The 27361-nt window shown below is 39.3% G+C and overlaps 1 protein-coding gene across 1 annotated transcript in view; it reads right to left on the bottom strand.

Moving 5' to 3' along the window:
* The window catches only part of col23a1a (collagen type XXIII alpha 1 chain a), a 138823-nt gene that overhangs the window by 28873 nt on the left and 82589 nt on the right, over nt 1-27361 (bottom strand). The window contains exons 3-5 of the mRNA XM_053505111.1: nt 12516-12560; nt 6508-6515; nt 5304-5330 (exon numbers count right to left, since the gene is read on the bottom strand). Coding sequence (XP_053361086.1) covers nt 5304-5330; nt 6508-6515; nt 12516-12560 — 80 coding nt within the window. The remainder of the gene's footprint in view (nt 1-5303; nt 5331-6507; nt 6516-12515; nt 12561-27361) is intronic.

Here is a 27361-nt window from a genome sequence, read left to right as displayed (position 1 = left end):
ATTCTTTGATCAGCGCTGGCAGCAGAGTTAGAAACCTGACCTGATGGGAACCTGAACGAGCATGCGTCTCTGTTCACGTCTCGTGTTTTCGACTGAAGGAACCTCAAAGCCACGATCGGCCCCCAGCACGGCTTTTGCGGTGAGACGACGGTAAGTGGGAGACGGAAAGCACCAAGCATCTGGAGGTAATGTCTATGAAATCCCATCCTCTTCAATTCCACCTTCGTTTCCCAAGGGGAAATTGTTTATTGCTTCGCGTTACAATCCATACATAAAAAAATCATTTGTGAAACATAGCATTCTTTTTTTTTTCGACTAGCAAATATTAGCTTTGATAGTTGGTACGGATGAAAATACAAAAAAATAAAGCAAGAGGCTAGTGAGTCAGTAAAGAAAACAGTTTTCATGCCAGCTTCTCTTTTTGATGTGAAAAGCCTTTGCTCTGATTTAATGGGGAATTTCTTTATACCACTTTGCCCAAATATACAACCTTTAATATTTATATTCATGAGGTACTTTTTGGTGTAGTTTCATATTACCTTTTAACTTAAGAAAAGGTCTAAAACGAGCTGATGGCTTACATCATGGATTTGAAATGGTGAAGGCAATGAGAAATGTGATTGGAATTTTTAGGAAGTACATCCTTGATTTCTTACAAGCTGAAAGGTAACTGGACAAACTAGCGTCATTATACATTTTTTTGACTTTGTGACGCCTGGACCCTGGAAACATTGCCTTTGCTTTACCGCGGCCGTCTTTGGTTCCTGCTTGCTTGTGTGGTTGTGTTGAGGTCAGATGATTGAACATTCGATTTCTTTGCCTCGGCTTGCTTTCGCAGTCGCCATGAAGTCCTGTCCTATCAGTTTAAAAGCATTTGCATGAATTAGAACAGAAAGTAGAGCTCTATACGTTTAAGACCGCATGCTTCTTCTTCTTCCATCAGCAGTCACATCATCAATAAACACCAGAGACCCGGTTCAATACACCCAAACACACCCATGCCATAACGCTGGCTCCACCATGTTTGACAGATTACGTTCTAGACTTTAAAACTTTCCTTCTCCATATTCTTCTCTTTTTGAACAGCTACGGCGGCACGGTGACCTAATGGTTAGCACTTCCTTTTAAATCAGTAGTGATTCCTTTTTAATTCATAAATATGAAAACTGCGTCGCTGTCCAAATACTTATAGACCTGACTGTATGCAATAATGCAACATTTGTAATTTGTATATGAACTCTGGTGCTAATTTGTTTGTAATTGTTAACTTTCTTGTTGATGCATTCGTTCTAAACTAAAAAAGAATGAAATAAATCAAATTCAATGTCTCGTGAATAAACAAGTTATTTTTTTGTCAAGTATAAAATTCTAAGCTAATTTAGACGAGGGATTTTTTTGAGATGAGCGTGTGAGAGGAGGCGTAAGGTGCACACAGCTGCATCACACACACAAATAGTTATGCAATACCGTCTGTATGCACTTAACCAACGCACTAACACAAACACACACACATAGACACACAAACACTCTGTGCCTCGAACCAAATATGGCTCGCTTCTAACCGAATTATTATTTGATTCCCCACTTTTTCATTTAAAATAATGACCTGAACTGAATTCCATAACCTGAAAAGTTTTAGATTAAATCCTGAAACTTCCTGTATTAACTAAATAAGGAAATAAAGCCAATACAGGAACTTAATTAGCTTTGAAAAAAAGGAATGTTTCTGAAAGGCAGACAATTCCCGGAAAGAAGCGAGCAATTGCAAACGCATGGCTCGCTGCGTCTGGCTGAGAGATTTAAAAAGCTTGGTTTCCGCCCTGCTGCCACACACCAGCGCAGGTTGGCACTGCACCCCCAAAACCAGAACCAATCAGTGTTTATCCTGCGGAGAAATCTGTGTATCTTTCAGAAAAATATTTGTGCTTGCAATTGCATGAAGGACTTGCGTTTCTTCCATGCTTCCTGCATCATATTTAGAGCTTCAGCCTCAGATTCCTGCTTTCTGGTGGAACCTGATTTGGATATTCGCATACTTTATCCATATCAAAGTTTTACATTTAAGGTACCATAGCCTTCATAAAGCAGCCTGACCATTTAACATCTTTTTTTTCCCTCTCACATCAACAAGGCTGTTGTCCTTTTAGAACTCATTCAGTTGTGTGTGAAAAGAAAAGCACATCTGGTACCAACAACAATACCACGGTCAAAGACCACATGGTTGGAGATTATATTTTACTCGCATCTTTTTGTCATTTATGTGAACACCGGATGAAAGTCTTGACCTTTATGCATTGCGATGCCGCCATATGATTGGCTGAGAATGTGTATATTGCATATAGGCACCAGGAGAATCTAGAACATCTAGGACTTCTAAAGCTGCACTGGCGTTACAGTCACTATCCTTTTTCGTCAGTTGGTGATGAAGAAGAAGAAGATGATGACGACATCAATGGCGATAGCTGACCAAGACGTCCTCCAAAATCCCCCATAAGTGAGAAGGCTCACACTCGATCATCTTGTGGATGGAGGTAGAGTCATGCAGGAAGAGCTTAGCATGATAGGATACAAGTGATTAAATAAAAAAATGAAAAAAGAGTACTTTATTAAGATTTTCCTTCGGGATTAACTTTCACATATCCCAGTTAGCCAGGAAACAGCACCTCCTGGAGCGCACCTCCTTGAACCACCACCACACCACCACTCCCCTCAGCGACTAGGGAGAAGGACTGCAGTACAGTGATACCTCGGCATACGAACGCCTTCGGCTTACGAATTTTCACCTTAATTAAAATTTTCCAAGAAATTTGCCTCGGTGTAAAAAACATTTCAGCATACAAGAGACCAGGTTGATACCTCCAGCGCGTACAACCGGTCGCGTGTGCGTCTTGGAGCCGTTTGCATCAGTGGAAAGCCAAGCCAAGTGAGTTTACATGTTTTTGTATTTTGTGAGAGATTTAGTGAAGACATAGCAGCATGGGTTCCAAGAATGCTAGCAAAAACGGTAGCAAGAAGAAATTTATTTCCTATTTTACTTCATTTACATGTCTTTTTAAAATGTTTTCATAGTTTTTATGTGCAAAATATATATAATTATAGTGTTGGAAACGAGTAATATTGGTAATATTTTTTGGTTGGCTGGAACAGATTATCTGCGTTAACCATACTTCCTATTGGAAAATGTGTTTCGCAATACGAGATTTCACCGGAAAAGATTAAATCCATATGCCGAGGTACCGCTGTATTGCGGTTTGGTGGACAAGCGGAGGCAATAATAAGAGAAAAAGTGAATGTCACCCCACACCCACCCAATAGCACAACACTGACACTGTGTATTAATAGTCACACTCACACTCACCCCACTTGTTTTGTTTTGGCTGTTTTCTTGTGAAAGACACACACACACACACAAACACCCCACAAACACACACCTGTAAGTAATTATTCGGAGGTAAATTCCCAACAGGAAAGAAAGCGAGGCAGACACAGACTTTAGGAAACTGAGCAAGGCGGCACTGGCGGTTTAAAACCCCTCAATGAACACAAACGTCTGCAGAGGCGTAAACGTGCCAGGCCCCGACCGATCCCTATCTGCAGAACGGCAGTATTACAGTAAAACTTACACGCTACGCTCGTCTCGTATTCACGCACAGCTACTCATCACGCTGATGCAGTTAAGACCAGGCGGGTAGAGCGATAACCAGACTTTCACTTGGTCAGAAAAGACAGACGCACAAATACACAAACAAAACACCCTCTCTCCTCACACACCCATAATCAGCTCTCCCCAGGGGCGAAAATCTGTTACGAGATCAACTTTAAACGTCTAGCCAGACGCCGGGTTACTCAGTGACCAACAACAGGATGTGGTGTTATCCGGGAATCTCAGGCCAGACTCAGAGGAGCGCTCTGAATCACACAGCACTCACACTGCTACAGCACACCGCTCTGCTCTGTAGAGTCCTGTACAGTTCCGCTCAGAGCCACTAGAGGACATCAGATCTTCATTAGACACGACAGAGACGCACTGCACCCGGAGTAGTGGAGATTATCATAGAATAGATTTGACGGAATGACTTATAATAAATGTAACAAATTATCTGGGTATGTATTATTATTATTATTATTATTATTATTATTGTAAATGTGGATTTAATATTATATCCTATTTGTTTTTGTTTATTATGGCATTAATTGCACATGCATACAGTATGTAACTATGTAAACGACAACCATGCTAACCTATACAGTATGTACTATAAACCACTCAGCCATAACATTAATACCACTTTTAGGTGAATTAAATTACACTGATTATCAGTTATATTTCAATAAACAGGTGGACGCCCAGGGCTCATCTACGCGTGTGGAAACCAAAGGCAAGCCCGTCCGGTCCGATCCCACAAAAAAGACAATGTAGCACAAACTGCCCAAAACAATCAATGCTGGCGATGGGAGAAAGGCACCAGAACATAAATGCACCACAGCCTGTCGCACATGGGGCCTGGCAGCCAAAGAGCCCAAGGCCACCGTCTCGGCCTTCAAACTCCCAAGATTAAAATCCGATTGAGCACCCAAACAAGGCTTATCCATCCCGCAACCCACAGCACCCAAAGGATCCGTCTCTAATGTCCAGGTGCTAGACACCAGACACTTTTAACCTTAAAAGTTAGGCCCGACAGGGCCCGAGCCCAACAGATTTCGGCCAGAGCCCGAAAAGTACATTTTGATTGACAGCCTTTTAAAAGCCCGAACCTGTTTACAGCCCGACATTATTCAATACCTGTTTTGCTGTTTTGTCAGAGCCGCCCTGGTGGCACAAGGGGAACCTACAGCATACTGGGCCTCATGTTTCGTGTTGTAATGTTATAGCTGATCAGTGTATATTGTACTAAGTAATGAACTGAACAATAAGTATTAAAATGTATAAATGCCTGTTTCTTTTAATTTACTTATTTATTTACTTTCTTTTTATTTATAATCACAGAGACACAATTCTGTCCACTGATTTTTCTTCCTTTCTTCTGTCTGTCCAAATGATTTATTTACACAGTGTTGTAAGTAAATAATCATAACCAAGTGAAGCTGAATTGCTGCATGTTTAAGACAAAGGCAGAAAACTGAAGAAGCAGAAGGTACATGGACGTGCAGAAAATGCAAGCAAAGTAATGAATTGTAAAGGCTGATGGTCATGAAAAAGATTACCTTAATGGCGAAATAAAGCAAAAAAAAAAAAAAAAAAAAAAAAAGAAATGATGATACAGCAGGGTAAAAAGAGGGAGTGGTAGTGAAATAAAATTTACCGGGTAGCCATCGCGTCCAGATTTCCCCTGTACAAATTCAAAACTCGGTCAAAATGCAGAAATTTAACGTGGGAGAGATATTCTGTTATAGGTGCATCGATCACACAAGTGGCCAGGTTTAGTAGCACAAAAAATGGTTAAATAAATAAATTAATTAATTCAAAATAATAATAATAATAATAATATCAATGATTTTGTGCATATTTCCATTTATTTATAAATGAAATATCCAAAATTATTATTTTTTTTTTTAAAGTATGAGGCAGTGAGTGCATATTTTCATTCATCTACAATAAAACAGTTTTTAGCATCGTGAGTGTGTTAAATGGTAAAATGAGCGTCACAATTAATACTCTCTCTTTCTCTATTAACTCTCTCTTTCTCTTCACCGTGAATCACTCATGCATTCATCTTTATAATTAACCTGCTGTTCAATTTTAAAATATGATTTTTTTTCTCTCAACATTAATCAGAATATTTAGCTCCACAATAAATAAAATCCATCTCTCTCCTAACTCCTCACCTGTCTGTACACTCAGACTGATCAGCTTCCAAACTCTCGTACTCATACTGCCGTCACTGTCGGAGCACTCACCCTCGTATAGCTGCAATGCATTCTGAGACTTCTGCACCAATGTCTTTACTATTTCTATAGCGTTGTACATGATAACGTGACATGTTAACATGCTTTTTAAACATGAACGACGTTTTTAGGAGCTTGTTTCTTGACGTTCTGCTTATGTTTAAGACATATTTTTCACTAATTAAATGCACCATGAATATTTCATGGTGGAGCTTTTCTTTTACAATAATGATTCTGATGCTCTTACAAAAATCAGGAAGTCTGTTTTGCTAATTATGTTTATTGTGAAAGCAGCCTTTTGCAACCTAAACCTCCAATAAAGAACAGCGGTGAAACAGCTATAAAAATCCAGTTCAAAATAAACACCATGTTTCTGGTAATCCCAGACTTCTCCAAAAGCACACAGTGTTCCAGCATGGGATTGGATTCGATGTGTCGGGTCACTGCATGTTTGTGTGTTTTTTTTTAACTGCACACTTTGTTAAAACCGGTCGTGTATCCAAGCATTTTTATAGCTTAGAGCTGCACTACACTTTTTTTATATAAATAACCTCACTTCTCACTTACCTTTGTTTTTTACAACACACAGACAGACAGGATGTAGATGAGTGAAGTACTTACTGGCGGTCCTGCAAGAAATCACAGACACAGAACAGTTAAAATGTATAAAATGCCACAACTTAAAGTATGCAAAAATCAAATTGTGCAAATTAAACTGTTAAGTTTAAATTAACCAGCTAATTAGATTTTGTAAATGAGCTTGTTCAATTAGATAGCTAGTTATTAGAAATAGGGAAAAACAAAAAAATCTAATCAGCGACTCTTTTGTGTGCAAATTCATGTATCGCCAAACTGAGTCCCAAATATTTTTTTTATTAATTTAAAATTTCTATATGTTTGCATTTAAGGTGGTAAACTCTTCTATGGTGCAGTTTCTTTATGAAACTACAGGTGGTACCCTCTAAACTATTCATACATCCTGTGTGGTTGGCACAAATTATTTGCTAAGTTTGTTTATAACTGTAGCAAACTATTCTAAATTATCAATATTTAATCAGGATATTTATAAATGCACAATACAAATCGAATGAGAACTAGGTGTCGATAATGGTATCGCGTGATCCCTAGTGAGTCTCATTCCTACGAGTTACTGTATGTTTTGCGCATTAGTTCGTTCTTGACCTTTTAACAGGCAACATCATCAAAAAGAGGCACGTGCAAACTGAAAATAAGGATCAAGATTTCTTTTTGTTGTGTATATATTTGCCAGAATCAATATTCCACCAATGGACTCAAGTTTCCCAGGATTCCTGTTTCAAGGCAACCAACGACATATTCGGCTGCAGTCTGTGTGTGTGTGTCGACTGTGTCATGTTGTGACTGGGGCTTGAGACTAACATCATACTGCTTTCGCATTTTGCCTGTAGCTAATACATCTGCTAATGATACTACAACTGCAACAATTAATTACCAGATTAATTAATTGATCAATAGCTAGCAATTAATATAAATACTTATCCTGCCATGCAAGTACGATTAGCTGTCAAGATGTACTGTAGTTTTCTTGTTTGTTGGTTATAACCCATGCCTCTTACATAACAGGCTTGTGTTCTTGTCTTTGATTGGAAAGGACCTCTGATTAGTCTATAATATTCTTTACATTTAACAGTCCACAATTAACAGTCATAGACATCTAGTGACCTGTATGCAAGTAGTTTCTCACAGTGCTACACACTAATTTTATCAATCAAATACAGTAGGTTTATGCATACTGTACATATACAGTACACTATACAGAAAAAGTATTTGGACCACCTGCAATGACACTGTATCCAAATACATACACTCCAATATGGAGTCGTTCCCCCTTTTGCAGCTATAACAACTTCCACTCTTCTGGGAAGGCCATCCACATGATTTTGGAGTGTTTCTGTGGGAATTTGTGACCATTAGTTCTGTAGAGCATTTATGAGGTCAGGCACTGATGTTGGACGAGAAGGCCTGGCTCACAATCTCCGTTCCAGTTTGTCCCAAACGTGCTAGATGGGGTTGAGGTTATGGCTCTGTGTTCGGGCCGATCAAGTTCTTCCACACTAAACTTATCAAACCATGTCTTTCTAGTCCGTGATTATGTTGGAATAGAACATAGCCTTCCCCAAAAGATTGCCACAAAGTTGGAAGCATAGCATTGCCCAAGATTTCTCGGTATACTGAAGCATTAGGATCGCCCTTCACTGGGGATAAGGGGCCTGATTAATTGAAACACCTGAATTCAATAATTAACAGGTTTGTCCTAATACTTTTGTTCATAAAGTGTGTATATCACGCCCATTCAGTAACAGCACATGGATCTGGATTGCCATTTGGCAACCATTTGTCGGCTGCTGTTTCCCAAAATCAGCCTATTTAAATAGCATTTGCGGCGGTGGATAATGGTTTAGCTTGACAAGCTGTTGTGGTCCACCATATTTCGTTTGCCAAACTGTGTGAACAGCTCACTTATGTCATCACTGTTTACAAACCGTAAAAGGGAATTAGCAAGAAATGTTTTGTAAATTAGTCTTCTTCGATGTACTGCCTGTGAAGTGTTACATGTTCCCTTCATTTCTCCCTCTCTTAGCATGCAAAATTAGCTAGCTAATCAGATTTTGTAAATGAGCTTGCTAGCGAAAGGAACAAGTTAAGTGTTGTAAATTAGCATGATCATCTTGCTATGTAGCTAGGTTTTGTATTAGCTTGCGCAATGTAATGTCTGTTTAGAGTTTTTCATGCTCTCACTCTCTCTATCTCTCTCTCTCTCACACACACACACACACACACACACACACATACACACACTTTCTATCTCATTATCATGTACAATTAGCTAAGTAGTAGTTGTAATTGACTCCCTTAGCTAGTTACTTGAGATTTGTATTTATCTAGCTTGTTACATTAGCTAGCAAGTTTGGTTGATTAGCTTGATCATCTTGCTATGTAGCAGGAAAATTAGATCAGCTCGTTCAATTTAACATCTGAGTAGAGTTTTGCATGTCTTTAGGTTCTCTCTCTCTCTCTCTCTCTCTCTCTCTTTCTCTTTCAGTTATATTTTGTAAATTAGCATGTACAATTAGCTAAGCAGTAGTAGGTGTTTTAAGTTAATTTATTCCCTAAGCTAGCTACCTGAGATTTGTAAATGAGCTTGTTCATTGTACTGTCTGCTTTGTTTCCATATTCTCTCCATGTGGGGTTTTTATAGGTTCTTCCTGTAGTCTGTTTGTAAATGTGTGTGTGTGTGTGTGTGTGTGTGTGTGTGTGTGTGTAGACCAGGTGAATTCTCCCACTTCACACCTAATTTCCCCAAGATAAACTTGGGATCTATCAGGACCCTAGCGTGGATAAAGTGCATGCTGAGCGTGCTTGCTAAATAGCAAGTGCCTTAGCATTTATTCTGAAAGGCGATTAAATATGAGCTAACGGCACGCCAAAGCGCAGGTGTGTCAGAGTTAGCAGAATATTTGTCATACAGACTCAGGCTTTATGGGCCTCACTCATTTTTATTGTCGTTGTTGGTCGAGGGGTCGCAACAGGGGGCCATGCGATCCACACAACAATTTTGAACAGGTTTACGACAGATGCCCTTCCAGACGCAACCCTCTCATTTTATCCGGGTTCGGGACAGGCCCTGCATCCATTGGCTGGGGTGAGGGAGGGAATTGAACCCGGACCTTTCGCATGGCAGGCAAAAAACCTACCACTGAGTCACCAATGCCCCACAGCACTCAATTTTACTGAAATTCAGAAATTTCTCTGCACTTTCCACACCCATGCCCTGGTTATAACATTAACTCACACACACACAACAGTTTGGAGAAAGGTCTCATATTTAATACATGCCTATTTCATTATCCACAGAATGATTTTCTGGCTTTTGTCAAATTTAATTAATCTTATTGAAATGGTCCATGTAAAGCCATCCATTTCTTCAAGGCTAAAGAAAGGAACGTATTTCATCCCAAAACATGACAAAGTTCAAAAAGTTAGATCCTTGTGGAGAACAGAAGGCTTTAAAAACAGGTGCGTTGGAATGAAATCAAGATTTGTCTCACTCACAGGCAGATGCTTTTAATAAGACGGATGTGTAATAAAGCTCTTTGGGATTTACAAATGACATAAGGAAAATATCTTGCTTATTTAGAGCCGTTTAAGTTTTTTTTTTTTAAATAAGAATCAGAAATCGATCGAGTTTGGACTACCGGAAAAAAAAAATCAAGAGTCAAAAAAAAAAAGAAAAACAGTGAGTAACTTTTTGTGTTAAGATTTTTTTCTTTGCTTTCTTATTTAACCCCAGAGCTTCTGATGTAATTCGTTTCACACACACACACACACACACACACACACACACACACAAACGAGACCGACATAAGTTGTTTTTTTTTATTGAATTGTTATAAAAGTTTCTTAGCATTTTATTCAGAACTTTTGTAATAGACTGCTAATTTTACTTTTATTTTTGTTATTATTATTATTATTATTATTCTGTCACAGAGCTAAATTGAGAGAGCTGCCGTGCACATCTCACTGTATTCCTATCAAAACCTGATCAACTAACAGCAAAAGTTCAGAGTTAAGCAAACCCGCATCGAGTTTGGAAACAAGCAAAGCTGGCATCACTTCACAAATAAAACCTTCTGCTTGCGTTTGAAGAACAGATGCAGAATAATTGCTGTGTTCTTGTGCTGGTTCAGTGGGAACGTAGAGGGATTGGGTTTAAAATGAGATAAGTACAAAAGCTCAATGTCGCGGTTGAACCTTTAAAAAAAACAAGACAGGATTGGTCAAGACATGTCTAAGTCATGTGTTATGATTTATTAACTCATGACTTATAGCACTACGCAATCAAGCGATTATATAATGAGTGGTTCCAGTATTATGGATGTGGTGTTTACTCATATTGGTGAACAAAAAGCCTGAGAGCATGGACAAGCTTAGTATCAGTGAATTAGTACTTATAATGTAATCTCTGAAGATAAAAGCATACTTAAAAATGCATTCAATTATTGCATTCAATTATTTACGTCCTGAAAATATACGCATTTTAACTGTATTATAGATGAAACACTGAAACGGACAACTTTAATAAGAGACAGCTGCAGAAAGAATCACACTCGTACTATGAAAGAGACTTAAATGAATACAAAGGCAAGAGACTTGAGAGTAAAGGCCTTTAAGCGATTGACATTTACACAAGACCTCAAGCACAGTACGGTAATGACACCCATAGCGACACTAAAACATTCGAACTGTGCAAACGTTTTAAAGAATTTGTGAATGATCCCGGCCGAGGTGGCTCAGAGGCCACTGCAATCACTCCAGTAAATATTCAGCAAGTAGAATGCCTGATCCTTAAAAAAATTATAGAACTGTACACACAGTTACTGACACATCCCCGTACAGTTCTGACCTCACTCCAAGTCATTTCCACGTCTTTGAACCATTAAAGGAGTTCCTGGGAGGCCAGTGTTTTAGACATGAAGTAGTCAGTCCAATCATGGCTTCGGCATAGTATAAAAACGTTCTACTTTGATGATCCAAGCACTAGTGAAACACTGGGATAAGTGCATTAGTGTAGCAGGGGATTATATAGAGGAAAAAAGTGAGTTTTTACTCTCATAACTGTGTTCTGTTATTCTGCACAATCAAAGCCCTGGTTTGACTTGACGCGCCTCGTATGTATAAAAAGAACTTGCTTAAATACTGAATTTATATAAGAATTAACTTCACGTCAAATTAACGTCTTCAGGCCCACCCAGGACCCTGTATACAGAATAAAGCGGTATAGTCAGTGAGTAAATGAGGGATTATTGCTGACATTTTGTTTCTAGTCCTTTCCTCTCTCTTTCTTTCCTTTCTTTTTCTTTCTAGTTCTCATTATTGTGCCTCTTTATGTTTTTTGATACTCAGTATAGGACTTTACTGTTTAATTTAAAAGTTAATGTTCACACAGTATAAGCAGATGTGGTATTTTTACACATAAGAATGATAGATTTTTTAAGGCCTAGTTTTCTTTCCATGGTTTAGCTGCCCTTTGCATGGAATCATCCTAATCAGCTGCATAAACTTCCTCGTTCGCAAACACCCAAATACGGGACCAAATGCAGAAATTAGTTAATAATTAGCTGTTAATAAATATCTCATGATTAAAATCGATTTTTTAAAATTAATTGATACATCAAGGAGAGTTTACCAGCGAATTTGAAAGACCTGAGGAGTGGGAAAGGAAGCATGCGTGTCTCAGCACTCGCTGAGGCCTCACCGCTTATCGTTCAGGATCTGTTACGACGACGATGTCTATCTCAAAGAGAAAGCAATGAGTAAGAGTGTGTTTACAGCAGCTTGGGCCATCTGAGTCAGTGTCTGTGTGAGATGAGACAATTTACTCTCCAGCTGACTCATTCTGGTCTTAATTAGCGCCTGAATGATGTTTAGAAGATCCTTGTTTATAAATACTGCATTACGGCATCGAACCCTTTGATTTTTTTTTAAGAGAGATATTTATTAAGAATGTGACGTGAGAGATTTCATCAGTGAATCACAATAAGATTTAAACAATACCAGAAGGCTTAAGTAGAATTTTCAGTAGAACTCACCAGGATTTCCTTGTCTTCCTATCCTGCCACGCTTTCCTGGAGGACCTGAAATGAAACGAATACGTCACTGTAACAGAGAACTAAAAACAAGACGTCAATCTATTTCATTATTCCTTAAGCCTTTTACGTCAATCTGCAAGAGGCAACAGTGTGTCTTTTTGAATTAATACAGATACTAAGTTTGTGTTTATGCTAAGATTATACTTTCATATCTTGATTTTAAGAAATCATATTCACATTTTGTCAAAATGATGTAAAAATGGTGCAGGATAAGAAAGGAACCAGTTTAACAAACAGGCTAGTCTGTTTAAAGATGCCTTATAATTAATAACTTTTTATTATTACATAATTCAATACGTAATTTGAACAGGGAAATATTCCCAATGCTCTTTGGGAGCATCGTGTCAGCAAAAAATGTAAATGTTTAAAATGTTTAAAAGCTCTGAAAAATACATTAACAAAAAGGAACGTAGTGAATAGAGCCGAGTGAAAGAAACAGTGATTATTTTCTCCCTGATGTGAGCATTAGGAGAGATTCCCAGAGTAACGAGACGATGAAGAGGCAGAGACTGATGTGGACGATGCTGATAATTACACAGAGAACTCATTTCCCGATTGTAAACGTATGATTATTTTTCTCTCGTTTTTTCAATTTAACTTTACTGGAATAAAGCCTTAACATTCCAGCTTGTCTCTTATTCTTGGAGAAACCAGACTTTATACTGTTACTTGTGATTGAGTTACTGAATTTGCAAAGAAAACACCAATTTCATTTGTGTGGCGGTTCGGGGAGGGAAACCATCATGTGGTCAAAATCTGACGTTTTCCAAAAAAACTAATTTGACCACATGACATTTTTTTTCCCCTCCAAACCTCCGCACAATCATTTATTATCACTTAGAGAAATCCACAGATGAGACTCATTTGTCCGAGCCTAGATCCCTCTGCATTTGTTCCTCATAAATGAAGCCGACCTTGTCTCCTTCCTCTGCGCTAAATCACTTCCATTGACTGATCTGCGCCTGACTTCCACTGCAGTGTGAAATAGGAACCATACCTGCCGAGGCCGCCGGGTTTCTAATGAGCTTTGGTGGCTTAAGTGGCATAAAAGCTCCCTGTGTTTGTAAAATGAGTGTTATTAAACTAAGCTAATCAGCTCCTGCTGCCTTAAAGCCCCCCCATGGGCAGGAAAGGAGGATTTACCCATAACCCCAACGCGACATGCATGACCTGCTTCTTTCTGGGTTTGGGCTTTCTCTCTTATTACACAGATACAACTTAGAGATAGTGAACAGTTGCATCACAGCGTCTTAAGATATTATCCTTATGCTATAACTGAACGGAGGTCAAATCCCCCGACTAGGCACCAGGGTGAACTCCTGACCAAGCACTTCTCAAATTCTCAAGTCTGATTGGTCAGAAGGGGTTGATTCATTTTCCATCACGGAAACTTAACAGAAACAGGCAGTAGTTCCAATAAGGTGGAGTAAATTAAATTTCAGACTTGAAGAAAAGAATCATAAGCTTCACGTAATTTAAGACAAATGATAATAAATTAATTTGGTCCCAGGCGGCACAGTGGCTTAGTGGTTAACACTGTCGCCTTGCACGTCCAGGGTCCGGGTTCGATTTCCACCTCGGGTCTGTGTGCATGGAGTTGGAATGTTCACCCCGCGCTTGGTGGGTTTCCTCCGGGTACTCCGGTTTTATCTCATAGTCCACACGCATTCAGATTATGATGGATTGGCTACCCATCTAGGGTGTGCTCAAGTCTCCTGGAATAGGCTCCATCCCTCCCACGACTCCGTATACAGGATAAAGCAGTGAATCTGGTCCCAAGTGGTGCCAGAAAAAAGGGTTTGTCTTTCTATTACTTGCTTTCACTTGCTAGCCTTCACCATCTGTGGTTAGTAGTTTGTTGCTTGAGCCACCAAGATGGTTGTGAATTAGCCGTAAATAAAATAAGGGGCAAAATAGAAGAAAAAAATAATCACACCAGACCATGATGTTATGCATCTGTCATGTGTTTTAGAATCCAATGATCTTTGTAAGGGAACAACAAAATATGACATTTTTGTGTTCAAACTGTGCTTCACTCCGCTTCGTCACAACGCCCTGTCCTTCGTTATTATAAGAACACGCCCGCCCCCCATGTGTTTTATTCCTAAATACATAATTGAACACGCTAGTGTTGGTCAAGCAATATCTCAAAGCATCTCCTTTTTTTTTAGGATTGATTTACTTCCTCGAACTCATCCCCACTTCTCTTCTGCTTGACCTTTCCCTTTTCCCATAACACCTCTCTCCTTTGGTCTCTCAGCTCGGGTATCATAATGACGGATGCATGTTCCAGCATACATATACAGTGACACAGGAGCTGCCACTCTGCCCACATACTCCACATCGCTCCACGCGGCTCGAGCTTTGAGCTCCGCCAGCTCGCTGTACCAACCGGTGTCTCCTTACAAACTTCTCCCCAAGCCGACAACGCAGGTAAAAATATACCCTTGTAGCATAGATTCCCTTCCTGAGCCACAGTCGTAAACACCGCAGGGGGGAAGAAAAGGGGGCTGCAAGCTGACGGCTCAATATCGATAACCTCCTGCAACGTGTGTGTGTGTGTGTGTGTGTGTGGGGACACAGCGGACCACTGTGTTTGTTTTAGTGTTATGTTTATCATTATTGCATTTTCGTATGTAATTACAGTAGTATATAGATAACATACAGTACAAACTGGAAAATAAAGTGCAAAAGTTTGCACACCCCTGGGTTTTTGAAATGGGAAAAATAACAGCTGTGTTTTACAATTTACGTATAATGAGTGTATCGGACAACCAAATGTCCAACTTAGTCTGCGCCCCAGGGACATTTTAACCTTTTTTTTTTTTTTTGCACTACATGTGCTAGAAGTTATATAGGGGGCATTCAATTTAAACTGGGACTTGTGATAAACTTTCTGGTGAATGAAGGCGTACGACTCATAACTGCAGTAAAGTATTTGAATGGTGTAAATGTTTTAAAGAAGGTCGTACGTCCGTAAGTGACGTCCCCAGCCGAGGTGGCTTGAGCCCACTGCAGTTGTTCCCGTTAACATTCAGCGAGTAGAGCACCTGATCCTTGAAAATGAATCGATAAGTTGTCTCCAACTTGAGAAAGGGACACATTCGTCTGTGGGAAATGCACAACTTGCACATTACAGAAACTCAGCGGGAAGTTATTGCCATATCCTCTACAGTCCTGACCTCACTCCACACGTTTAATTATAGGATTAAGGGAGTTCCCGGGAGGCCAGTGTTTCAGATGTGAAGCAGGCAGTCCGATCATGGCTCCGGCATATTGAGAAAACTTTTTTGATTGTGTCTAAGCACTAGTAAAAAACTGGGATGAGTGTTTTAGTGTAGCAGGGGATTATATAGAGAAATAAATATACTCTTTTTTTTATTCTCTCATAACTGTGTTTTGTTATTCTGCGCAACTAAAAGTCCTGGTTTGACTTGAACGTCCTTCATATTAAGCAACCATTTCTACTTTGTGTGTAGTCTGGATTCAACCTCCTGACCAGTCTGAATCCAGTTTAACCATATAACCATTAAGCATGGTTATTTTCCAGACATTAACCTGAATCAGATGGCTCTGTTGCCACAACTGGTCTAGATTTCATATATTTAAAGGATAAAAAAGGACGAACAGAAACAATTTGAATTAACTAAATGACAAATGTCAAATTTTGTCCATAAACCTCTCAGTATCCAGGCTCTTAAAACAACAGGGTATGACATCCGACACAGTTACAACCAATATGTCAAAAACAATATAAAGGGAAATCGTATGTTAGAGGACCTAAAAGACGGAGAATGGATTCAGTAATATCTGAGAAAATTAAATTTACTTTGTTGCAAGGGTGTACAAACTTTTGCACGCATCCGTTAACCATGTGCAGTGCATTCCAAATACGGATGCATTTTAATTATGTCATTAAATTACAATTTAACCACAAACACACGACATCGCTGTCCTCGTACCCCTTCACCCCCTCCTCATCCAGGCACCGAGACCTGGGTTGAATTTCCCACCCGGCTGTTTTAGCTACTGTGACAGTTTCTCTAAAACAAATTTGCCCGAGACGTCTGGACATCTCTTTTTTCGGCCACACTAATGTCTGCAATAATTGTGCAGAATCAAAACAGAACCCGATACTCTTGCGTCCCGTTTCCCGTTTGCTGAGACGAATAAAACCCCCGACGATGTGGACAGAAACTCAATTTATCACTTTGTGTGTGTGTTTTCGTTTTCCAGATCTTTAACGCGTTCCCTATAAGGAGACACAAACCGACAGCTGCTTTAATTAATGCAAAATACAACTCCGGTAGCTGAGTTAACATGTTCTCGGGTTTATTGAGGTTACTGCAGTACGTCACGCAGAGTCTTTGCTTTTTCTAGGAACCCCCGTTTTATTTTTTTCCCGCCTTTATTTAAAATGTGCAGAGCCGTCGAGTATTTTAGCAGCATGTTAGCAGCATTCCTCCAGTGTAATATAATTTACATGTGGTTATAATATTAATATATGCGTATCATATTGTTCAATGATACCTTCGGGAATAACTAAGCTAATTTTACTGCAGGTTTCAGATGCTTTTGGTCACTCGATCTTTGCATTAGGGAATATCTGTGCTAAAAAGAACCTCATATAATTTTAGAATAATATAAAAGCATTATAAAAAAATTATTAAAAAAAGCACTGTGGCTTAGTAGTTAGAACTGTGGCCTTGCACCTCCAGGGTCGCGGTTCGATTCCCAGTTCTTCTCAAGGCTTGGTGGGTTTCCTCCAGGGTTCTCTGGTTTCCTCCCGCAATCCAAAGACATGCAGATTAGGCTAATTCGTGTTCTGAAATTACCTGTAGTGTGTGAATGAGTGTGAACGTTGACCAGAGGTTCTACCTACCACGCTTGTAAAAGTGGAAATAAATACAATGTTAATCACCATTGGTGTCCCCGGCCCCTAGTTGGACTACAGAGGTTCTTATGTGGATGTATGGAATAATTTAATATCATGCTATTTAACTAGTGTGTGTAGCATTTTTCTCTTAGTTTCGGCATGGATATGATATTTCTTTGTTAGAAAAAATAAGGACAATGCTCCAGCATTTTAAACATCATTTTAACAGATTTTTCTGAAAAACTTTGGGGGGAAAAAAAACACTTTGAGGGGCGATTCTAAAGACATGTAATTACACTCTAGTAAAAATAATCACACGCACACTAACATTCCACATAAGACCACACTCTGTAGGTACAGATGAACTTATTCAACCATACGTGTGTGTATATGGTTGTGCGTCTGTACAGCATTGTTAAGCCATGCGTAAGTGTTTGTCTTAGCGTATCTGAGCTCTCCTCTGCATGACGGTGTGTTAATTCACTTGATGCCCAAGATAAACGTGACGGACCGCCCTCGCGCCAGCTGCCCCGCGGTGAAATGTTTCCACGTGTTTGTTGACGCTGGAAGTGGTGGTGTTTATGGACGCCGCGCTCCAGCGACACGTGCTGGGTGGCACAGCCGTTACAGGGTCATTACTATGGTCAATGGCAAGCAAAACCGGCTAAGAGGATGTTTAACCACAAATCAGTTCGAGTCAGCGGGACGACAGCTTCCGCCGTTTCCCCTGGAGACCTATCGCATTACCGTAGTAACGACTAACAGAATATATAAAAGTGTTTCATATCTAAAAAGTTCTTTTCTTCAGAAACTAAAAAAGGAACTGAGAACTCCATAATAAACAAACCAACAACCGTGATCAGGGAAAACATCCTGAGACAAACATAAGGAAGAATCCTTGAGAGATATATAAATCATTACAAGCAAGTAAAAGAGAGTGAAATGTTTAAACTGCACTGTACTCAGAGTTAGAGGTTAAAAGTTAGGTCAAGTTCTGTGTATTCAGAATCGTGTTACGCACCTGCTTTAGTCCATTTTCTGAGCTCTTATTTAGGTGATGCAAATCACCTGTGTGTACAGTAACTCACACCTCTGAGAGCATCTGATTGCTCTTGAGCAGATGTGAAGACTCTCTAGGAATGCCTACTGTATATCTGGAGAGGACATGCCAGTAAGTTCAAAAAACTTTTTGCTGTTACACCCAAACTGCTTATGATTTTTCATGGCTGCAAATTCACAAGTCGTGATAAGCTTGAGCTTGGGGTAGTCATACTGTATGACCACCAAGAGCTTGGTTTGCTGGGGAATATCTCAGGGTGATTCATAGTGATTTGTAGCCTGTCGGTGTGGGCTATGTATGCTTTGAGCATGCAACTTTTTATGACCGCAACTTTCATCAGCCTATTCATGGTCATTTGTGGCAGTTGATTGCAGACAAACAAACCTGGCCATGGGTTTACGGAAACCTGCTGGGACCTACAGCACAGCTACGTCAAACTGGAATTAAATAGGAAGCATAAAAAACCTAAATAAAATGCATTGCAAATGTCAAAGTCTTCCAGCAATTTATCTATTCTAGAGAGGATCTAACTATGATTGTTCAGAAAGGTGCTATCTGTACCAATCTGTATCTGTAGACCAATTAGGAATCGTGGAGGCCAGTGGTGATTACCATTGTATTTATTCCCATTTTTACAACCGCACATTCACACTACAGGCAATTTAAGAACGCCATTTAGCCTAATCTGCATGTCTTTGGAAAGTGGGAGGAAACCAGATTACCCGGAGGAAACCCTAATTAGAATACCTACATTAATTATTGACAGTGGAGTTATTTGAGTAGTCCTGAGAATCACGGGTTCACTCTAACACCCCATATTTATGATGGTATGTAATATCAGCAACATCCAAAAGCTTCCGTCCATGTCCCCTATTTCTGTCTCTAATGTTCTTTTGGCAAGAAAGTCAGTGGCGATAAGGACTTGGACACGATGTGACATCAGTTACATGGACTGTTTAATCTGGTGGTAAGATCTTTTTGAGATACCCCTGAACCAAGGTCACCCTGAGCCACATGTATATAAATACTCTATGGTTTTTACTTTCCCCAAAAAATTTCATCCTCACGAGCAGCATTTTTCAAAAATATCTCTGGCCACAAACGAAAATATAAAGCACAAGAAAACTAAAGAGAATGTAAAGATTGACTCAATACCAGGATAACATTATTAGGCCATTTATACTGTAGTACCCCTTAATAATTAGAAATAATTATACCATATGCAAAAGCAAAACTCATCAGAAAGAAGACACTGGAGGCATGATGGTATAAAAGAGATGGACTTCCATATTGTTGGACTACAAAACCTACCCTTGTTCAATTTATAAGACAAAAAGACACAAGTTGTGTTGTTAGAAAGCCTGACAATTTCCTGCAAAAAACTTTCGCAGGAAACTATTACATGACACTAAAACTGGAGACTCCTTCCATGAATGAAACTGAACATTAACAGAAATCGCAATAATCACCTCTTTTCTGTATTCCTAAATATCAAAGTGTGTCATGTTGCATTCTTGCTTTGAAAAATCAAGTGTATGGTACCGACCCAAAATCAGCTCACATTTAAAGCTGTCAATAAGACAAACATGCAACAAAAACAAAAATTAATCAGGAAGGGGCAAATAATTTTCACAGCACTGTATACTGTATATATATATATATATATATATATAAAAACATATCAACAAACACCTCAAACACTGAACATTTTCACCGCTTTTATGTTTTGCATTAGATCATTTCGACTCTTTTCTCCTGGACTTGGTTAAGTCTAAGTGTTAAGTTTGTTAACGTCATGGTAATCTCTGCTTTAAAGTCTCTCAGAGTGAAAACAGTTCACGAAGGAATAAATCACCGTGCATACCAGGACCAGGTTCAAGTCTCTCCACAGCACATTTCCTTTGATTTCATTCCAAACAACATTCCCCAGAACAACTAAACCACTTTCAGCATGTAAATTAGTATGCCGCTGCTGCCAGGAAAGCAGATTTAAACACAATCAGCGTGATGTGATGTCTAAATTGTCACCATTAAATGATATTCACTGACAGATATATCACCGAGTGATAGAAAGGCATTACAGTACATCATTCAGCTCACAGTAGTGTTTCAGGCCTGCTATAGACTGGCAATCTCAACGGATTAGCAATAAATTTTCCCACGGTGTTGGTGCCGTTAGAGTCCAATAGTAACTGTACCATTGTGTATACTGTAGTATCATGGTATCTTTGCCTCAGAGTGAGAATCCAAAGGTGTGTTACAATCGATTGTAGATTATTGACGATAATAATATTCAATTATTTGTCACATCACGGTAAAATTGTTTTTCTCATATCCCAGTTGGAAAACCAGGGTCAGCCAGCTTACAGAACTCCTGGAGAAGATGGAAAAGGGCCTTGCTCAAGGGCTCAACAGTGGCAGCGCTGAAGCTCGAACCCCTTACCTTCTGATTGGTAACCTAGTAATCCACAGCCTTGGTACAGAATTATTGAATCCTTGATTCTGATTGGTCAAAAGTGTGTTATTGTTTCTGCTAAATTGTTAAAACTAGGACTTGTACTGTTTAATGGGTGCACCACATAAACAGCCTTTTAATTTCTGAAGAATTCTTGAAGCCATTTGGTGCACATGAGGTTGTATTATGGGCGTCACGGTGGTGAAACATGTAGTTTCGTCCCCCGAGATCTCAATTTTCAACCCTGGAGTCCTAAGTTTTTAGTATATGACAAATTTCCCATGTTCTTCTGGCGACTATATGGGCTCCTTGGTTTTCTCTCACTTCCGGGCGCCTATGGTGGCCTGTGATGGACTAAAGGCCTGATTTACGACCAGTGTATTCGCGATACAACCTTGACCAGGATAAAGTGCTAACTCTAAGCAATTATCATTTTATATTGGAAATTATTTACTTTATCCTATATTACAGCACATGTGGCTGTGGCACTGCATCAAGTAAAAGGTGCATATGATGTATTACCATGACGTCAACCACAAAATTGGATGGAAGCGCTGTTTTACGTTGGTGGACTTTATAACTTATTTAGAGAGAAACAAGTGGTTAAAAATGGACAAAATGATATTGATTTGCAGACGTTTGTTGTGTTCTCATAACGTGATTACCCCAAATGGTGGACAAATATGTTAATCCAACTGGAATTGGGATAAAAATGAGTAGGGTAAAGCTTCACCTAAGGCAATCTGATATCCCAGTTTTTATATCTAATGCCTTTCTTTACACAAGCATACAGTCCACGTCTATTCCTTTCTATCAGTCTACCCGACATCGTTGTCCTTTGGGACCTCAGAGCGTGTATGGCAGCATGTCTGCGTCTTGAATTTAAGGCATTTCTCTTCCTGTTCTGGTGCTTACTCTCATATATACACTTATACACAGCACTCAGAAGCAGAACCAGATAATCAGCCTACATTTATTTAGGAACTCTAAACTTTCAGTACGCCGCGTTACACATGTGCACATTTTCCAGCTCTTTCTGTGAGACAGGGCCAAACGGAGATTAAAAGCATATGTGAGGTGGGTTCGAGATGATATTTGATGATGACAATGAAGATGATGACGATGATGATGATGAAGCATTTCTTTGTGGCATTAATTCCCTACAAAGCACAATTGCTTCCATGGAATCCAATTGATTGGACAGCAACAGTAGTCTCTTAGTAAACAGTATACATCAGTACCATTGCTTGTTCAGCTCATCATGAGACAAAGAAACAGTTATTTTTGTCAATTTAATTCTAATTTTTATGTAAGCGGCGTCGACAAGAAACATTCTGATGTTTAGATCCTCTCAGTTTGAGAACCCAGTATGGAAACTCTGCTTCAGAAACATGAAACCCGCGACTCTAACCGAGCAGCTGAGAGCATCTGATAAATTTTAAGAGGAAACTGATATTTGTGATGATTGTGTTTATGCTAGAAAATCTAAAGGAAACAGGAATGGGACTAAATGTGTGGACAGGAAAGCAGATACAGCATAGTGTAACTGATGGAACTGGAAAGTGACATGGTTTATTAAACATACTCAAATTCTAGCCTGGATCTGAGCTCTCAGTTTAGATTTATTTTTTTTGTATATATTTTATTACTGTGCAGTAAGAAGTATGCTGACTCACCATTATATTGTGTTTTTTTACATGAAAAAATCATCACACTTAATCTCCTTATGGTCAAGATATGCACTCGTCCTTGGCTTGCTTATCAGGGACAATCTGATCATTTTGATTCATACATATTTTCTCACATATTTCATACTCGTTTCCATAATTTTCTTTTGATTCTGTAAAGCTGCTTTGCATCAATGACCAGTGTTAAAAGTGTTATACAGTACATGCAGTCCCCGACTTACAAACATTTAAGTTACGAAATTTCTGCAGATACGAATGACACTGCGGATCTACAAAAACATTTGTACAGTAGATGCCTGATGGTAAATAATCCTAATTTTGGAAAACCCTCAACAAAACAGAGTTCACAGTCTAATACAGTGGAAAAAACCTCTGAGACAAAATGGCGTCACATTTGTTACATTTGACATGTATGAGATTGATTTCAGGTTACAGTTTTTGACCACATGATGGCAGTGTGAGGGGAGGGGACAGATTTAATCAAGTGGATTGGTATTCTTTACATTGTATATTTGTGTCAAAGGTGTATAAGACTCACATCGTCTGACTTAAGAACAAATCCGACTTACAAACATGCTCCTGGAACTTAACTTATTCGTAAGTCAGAGATTACCTGTACAAATAAAATTTTATTTCATTGAATTGAAGGTATCAGGCACGCTTACATGGACCCTAATATTCCACAAGTAAAGTGAATAATAATCCAAAAAACCTAGTCGGAGTAAAAACACATCCAGTCCGATCAGAATTTTCAATGGGAATGGAGGGGTGTGTAAACCTTTGATCATTTGTTTACATGTAAATAATAGCCATGCAAACACCTGACCTGATTGCTTCTCTCTCATCAGAATGAATATATACTTTTTCTGCACATGTTTGCACCATCTCAGGATAACATAAGGTGATGTAAAGGTAAGAAAGAAAATTTAGCTCCTATTCTCGATAGGTAAATCGTCTTGAACTCAGACTTTCACAGGATGAGGAAGGAGTGCCGATGGGCTCACATTTCAGACATCATAAAGCGTTCAAGCAATTACATTTGAGACTGAACCCTTCTAACCAATCATAACGCAAAAGGCGGGATTTGTCGGAAAAAGATGGGAAGCCCGACCTTAAGTCAAAGTTAGAGAAAACTTTTTCTTCTGCTATAGGTCCAGCAGATTAAACTCCTCACAGCAGGCACAGATACTTTGCATGTGTCAAACATTTTACATTCTGATTAATCCTTTGAGCATGGAAGCCTACACCTGATCGATAAATTAGGGGGAAAAAGGAAAGAATATTCAGGGTATTGCCAGAACATGAATTCAGTCCTCACATCTAACATCATGTAAAGAAACTATACAGCTATGTCTAGCCGAGGACATCATCGGGAGGATTCTGCGATGACTGAGGTTGAACGAAGCCTCCTGGTGAGAGAGGGAATTGCATTTAGGTGAGTAATATTTGCCGGTGAAGCGCATCTGCTCGCATTGTCGTGTCACATCGGAGCGTGTACAGTTCACATTGTTCCGTATGAACCCTGAGCGTTGGACGGCTGCCCGTGTGCCTCGTGCCTTTTCCATCAGCGACCTGCACGTCCTTGGGAAAGCAGCTGCTCCGTCTCCTCACCCCGAGGTTTGAAGCGTGTCCTCGACACCCTCTGTCAGTCTGACGACTGCCGAGTTGAAAGTGAGAGGCTTGCTGCGTTTGATTAACTTATTTGCTTTCTATACTGCAGACCAAAGGAAGCTCCCCTGCTGCTGCATCCTTTCAGGAATGCGGACTGTCCTGAGTCTCTAGCAAAGGTCCCATAGCGCGCACACACAAACACACACTCATTCTGAAGAAGATTCACCCCATGCATAATATTGTACATTCGAGTGAGAGTGAATAACGAGATGTGGGCATGTTTTTTTAAATAATGTGTGAATTCTGTCTCTAAGACTTCCTCAACCTCAGCTACATCACCCAAGTTAGCATAAATTTAAGTATACGTGACTCACTTTTTCGATCTCACTCAAACATCTAATCAATTGCGGGCGATTCAATTGTATTTCCCAAACTTTTAAACCTCATTGACCCAAACTAGGCGGCGCGGTGGCACTGTTAGTAAAGTCAACAGCGTTTTTTGGAAAACTGGGTGAGCTTTTCTTAATGCGTTCTACATACATTAATACTAAACAAAATCTTTAATATGCAACTTGTTTTGTTTGCTGCAAGAATATCTACAAACATTTACAAGAGCTCCACGTCTTTCCCTCTGTCTAGCTTGGATTTCCATCATCAGATTTCTACAGCTCAAGGACTCGAGGCCGAAACCCTACAACTCTGCAGACAATCTGACTTCATCCACTCAGGCAGAACGGTTCTCCCATGTGACATCTACAGTTTCATCCTATTTATCGCAGGTCAGCTCACTGGCCCGAGCTAATTATGTCCCACAGGCACCGTCTGCAAAGAATCAGATCAACACGGCAACCTGGCGAGACTCACGACAAACCCGTCTGCCGAAAGCGCACCGTCTCATCGGTATGTCTAGATTTGACGTCTGATGGACGGTCATCGATATCCCGGTCATGTTTTTTTCATCGTGTCTATAGAATTCCTCTGTCGTCAATACACAAGACACAAGCAACGTGTTCTTTGCTAAGACCTAATGTGAGCCAAATGCGTTTATTTCGAACTGTTGCAATCTGTTTATATGTACTCTAACGTCAAAACACTCTGTTGAAAAATTGCTGTTTACATGCATGTTGAATTGCAACCGAACCAAATTTATGTATATGTTTATCCACCACTAAAACTCATTTCTAAATACATTTTTTTCCTTTTTTTTCAGACATTTTATGCATTGTTTAAAACTGGTCTCCTGTGAGAAGACTCTCACTGTCCTGGGCAAGAAACTGTCGAGGGCCAGATGTGAAAATATGGTGTGATTATAAGAATATTTTCATATCAAAGGGGTATATTAGACATTTATTAACATAACTTCTAGATGAACAATCAAAAACCCAGATCTTTAATAAGTCTGGAGTTTCTAATAATCATTAACGTCACAAGAACAAGCTGTTAAACCAGTGACAAAATCCTACTGAAGATCTATTTTCCAACATGGAATCAATGACATCTTAAAGATCCCGTGTTAAGGTCCCATATTCCAAGTTAACACAGGACTTCAGAGTTTCAAAAAGGTGTATGTATTAATGCTCGATCTAAAATACCCCTCAGATAACACACTTTTTATACCTCAAACTTCCCAAACGTATTTCATTCCTCTTAAAATGTGTTTCATCACTACAGAATGTAAATGAGTATGAAATGTTGAGCCACGCCCTCCAGAGAACAGCAAGCAAAAGCTGGACAGAGTTCAGCAACAAGTAGGGGGAGGTGCTCTGCTTATATGAGGTCACAACAGGGGGAAAATCTAATTAGCTTGTTTACACCCTGACCAGAACAAAACTGGAGCTCACAGAGCATGGAATGATTTTTTTCACTAACCACTAATCCACAACCTTTAGTGATTTTAAAATACAAGTTTATTTTTTTATTTTTATTTTGTTTCTTCATTATAACAGGCAAAGCCAATTATATGAAAACACTCAGACAACGGCTCTTCTGTGGTGGGGTTTCGAAAGACTTGGCAGTTTAAACCAAAGAAAGTAAAGACGTAAGACATTTTATATTGCGTAGGAACCTTTAAATTTATACAATGATGTCTGGGAATTGATAAATTAGATTTGAAACTACTAAAGGCAGAAATACTAGGTGAGTAGCATAACTGAAAAAAAATTCAGTTAAAAAATTATTCAAATACAAAATCCTGATTCTATTGTGTGTTGATTCACGTATCGCCGGACTGACTCCAGAATAGATTTTACAATAAATATATATTTTTGTATATGTTTAGAGGTTGTAATATGTTGCAGTCCTGCTATGACCCTGCAGGTGGCGCACTCTAAACTACTCACACATTGCCAGACACCACACCATCATGTGTGGTAAAAGCAAATTATTTGCTATGTTTGTAACAAAATTGTAACAAAATATCAAATCGTGATATTTATAAAATGGTAATACAACTTAAAACGGGACCAGGGTATCATGATAACATCGTATCGGGTGACCCCTGGTGATTCCCGTCCCATAAATACAAACAAACTCTTTTCCTTCTATCGCTGCTCTTGAGTCTGTTTAAATCCAGGATGAGGTGAAACACATCTCAAATACTGTTGTCTGAAAACCAGTCAAGCCTTTTAACATGCTCTCTCTCTCCAACAGTCCGGCTGTTTCGCCATCGCAGGTGAAACCTTCTCCGTGTTTATTAATGTTGCAGGCTGTGAATAGCAGTAATAGCATGTGATCTCCAGCTCCAGCACTAGTCAGGAATGTAAAGACACAACAGTGTACGAGTGCAGTGTTTTCATTTAACGCACACACACACACACACACCATATATCCACATGCAGCAGAGTGGCTTTCTAACACCTGTGTAAACTTTAGATATTCATCCTAAAATGGTATAAGGGTTTAATTTAAAGAAACAGTTTCAATTCGTAAAAAAAATTCTTCTTTTTTTTCTTTTTTTGCCCTCAGGTGTTCGAACCTGGGACAGGTCCAGAGAACTGATCCCTGGCCCTACTGTACTTGACCTTGAAGACAAGTCCTACCTAAATAATGGTTTGTGTTGTTCGCAATGTATGCCAAGTACAGCGATTGATTTCACTT

Source organism: Clarias gariepinus, chromosome 10 (genome assembly GCF_024256425.1).
Source record: "Clarias gariepinus isolate MV-2021 ecotype Netherlands chromosome 10, CGAR_prim_01v2, whole genome shotgun sequence".
In the NCBI taxonomy this organism is placed as follows: domain Eukaryota; kingdom Metazoa; phylum Chordata; class Actinopteri; order Siluriformes; family Clariidae; genus Clarias; species Clarias gariepinus.
The sequence above is the reverse complement of the archived record's forward strand: the minus strand, read 5'-3'. Positions and strand labels throughout refer to the sequence as shown.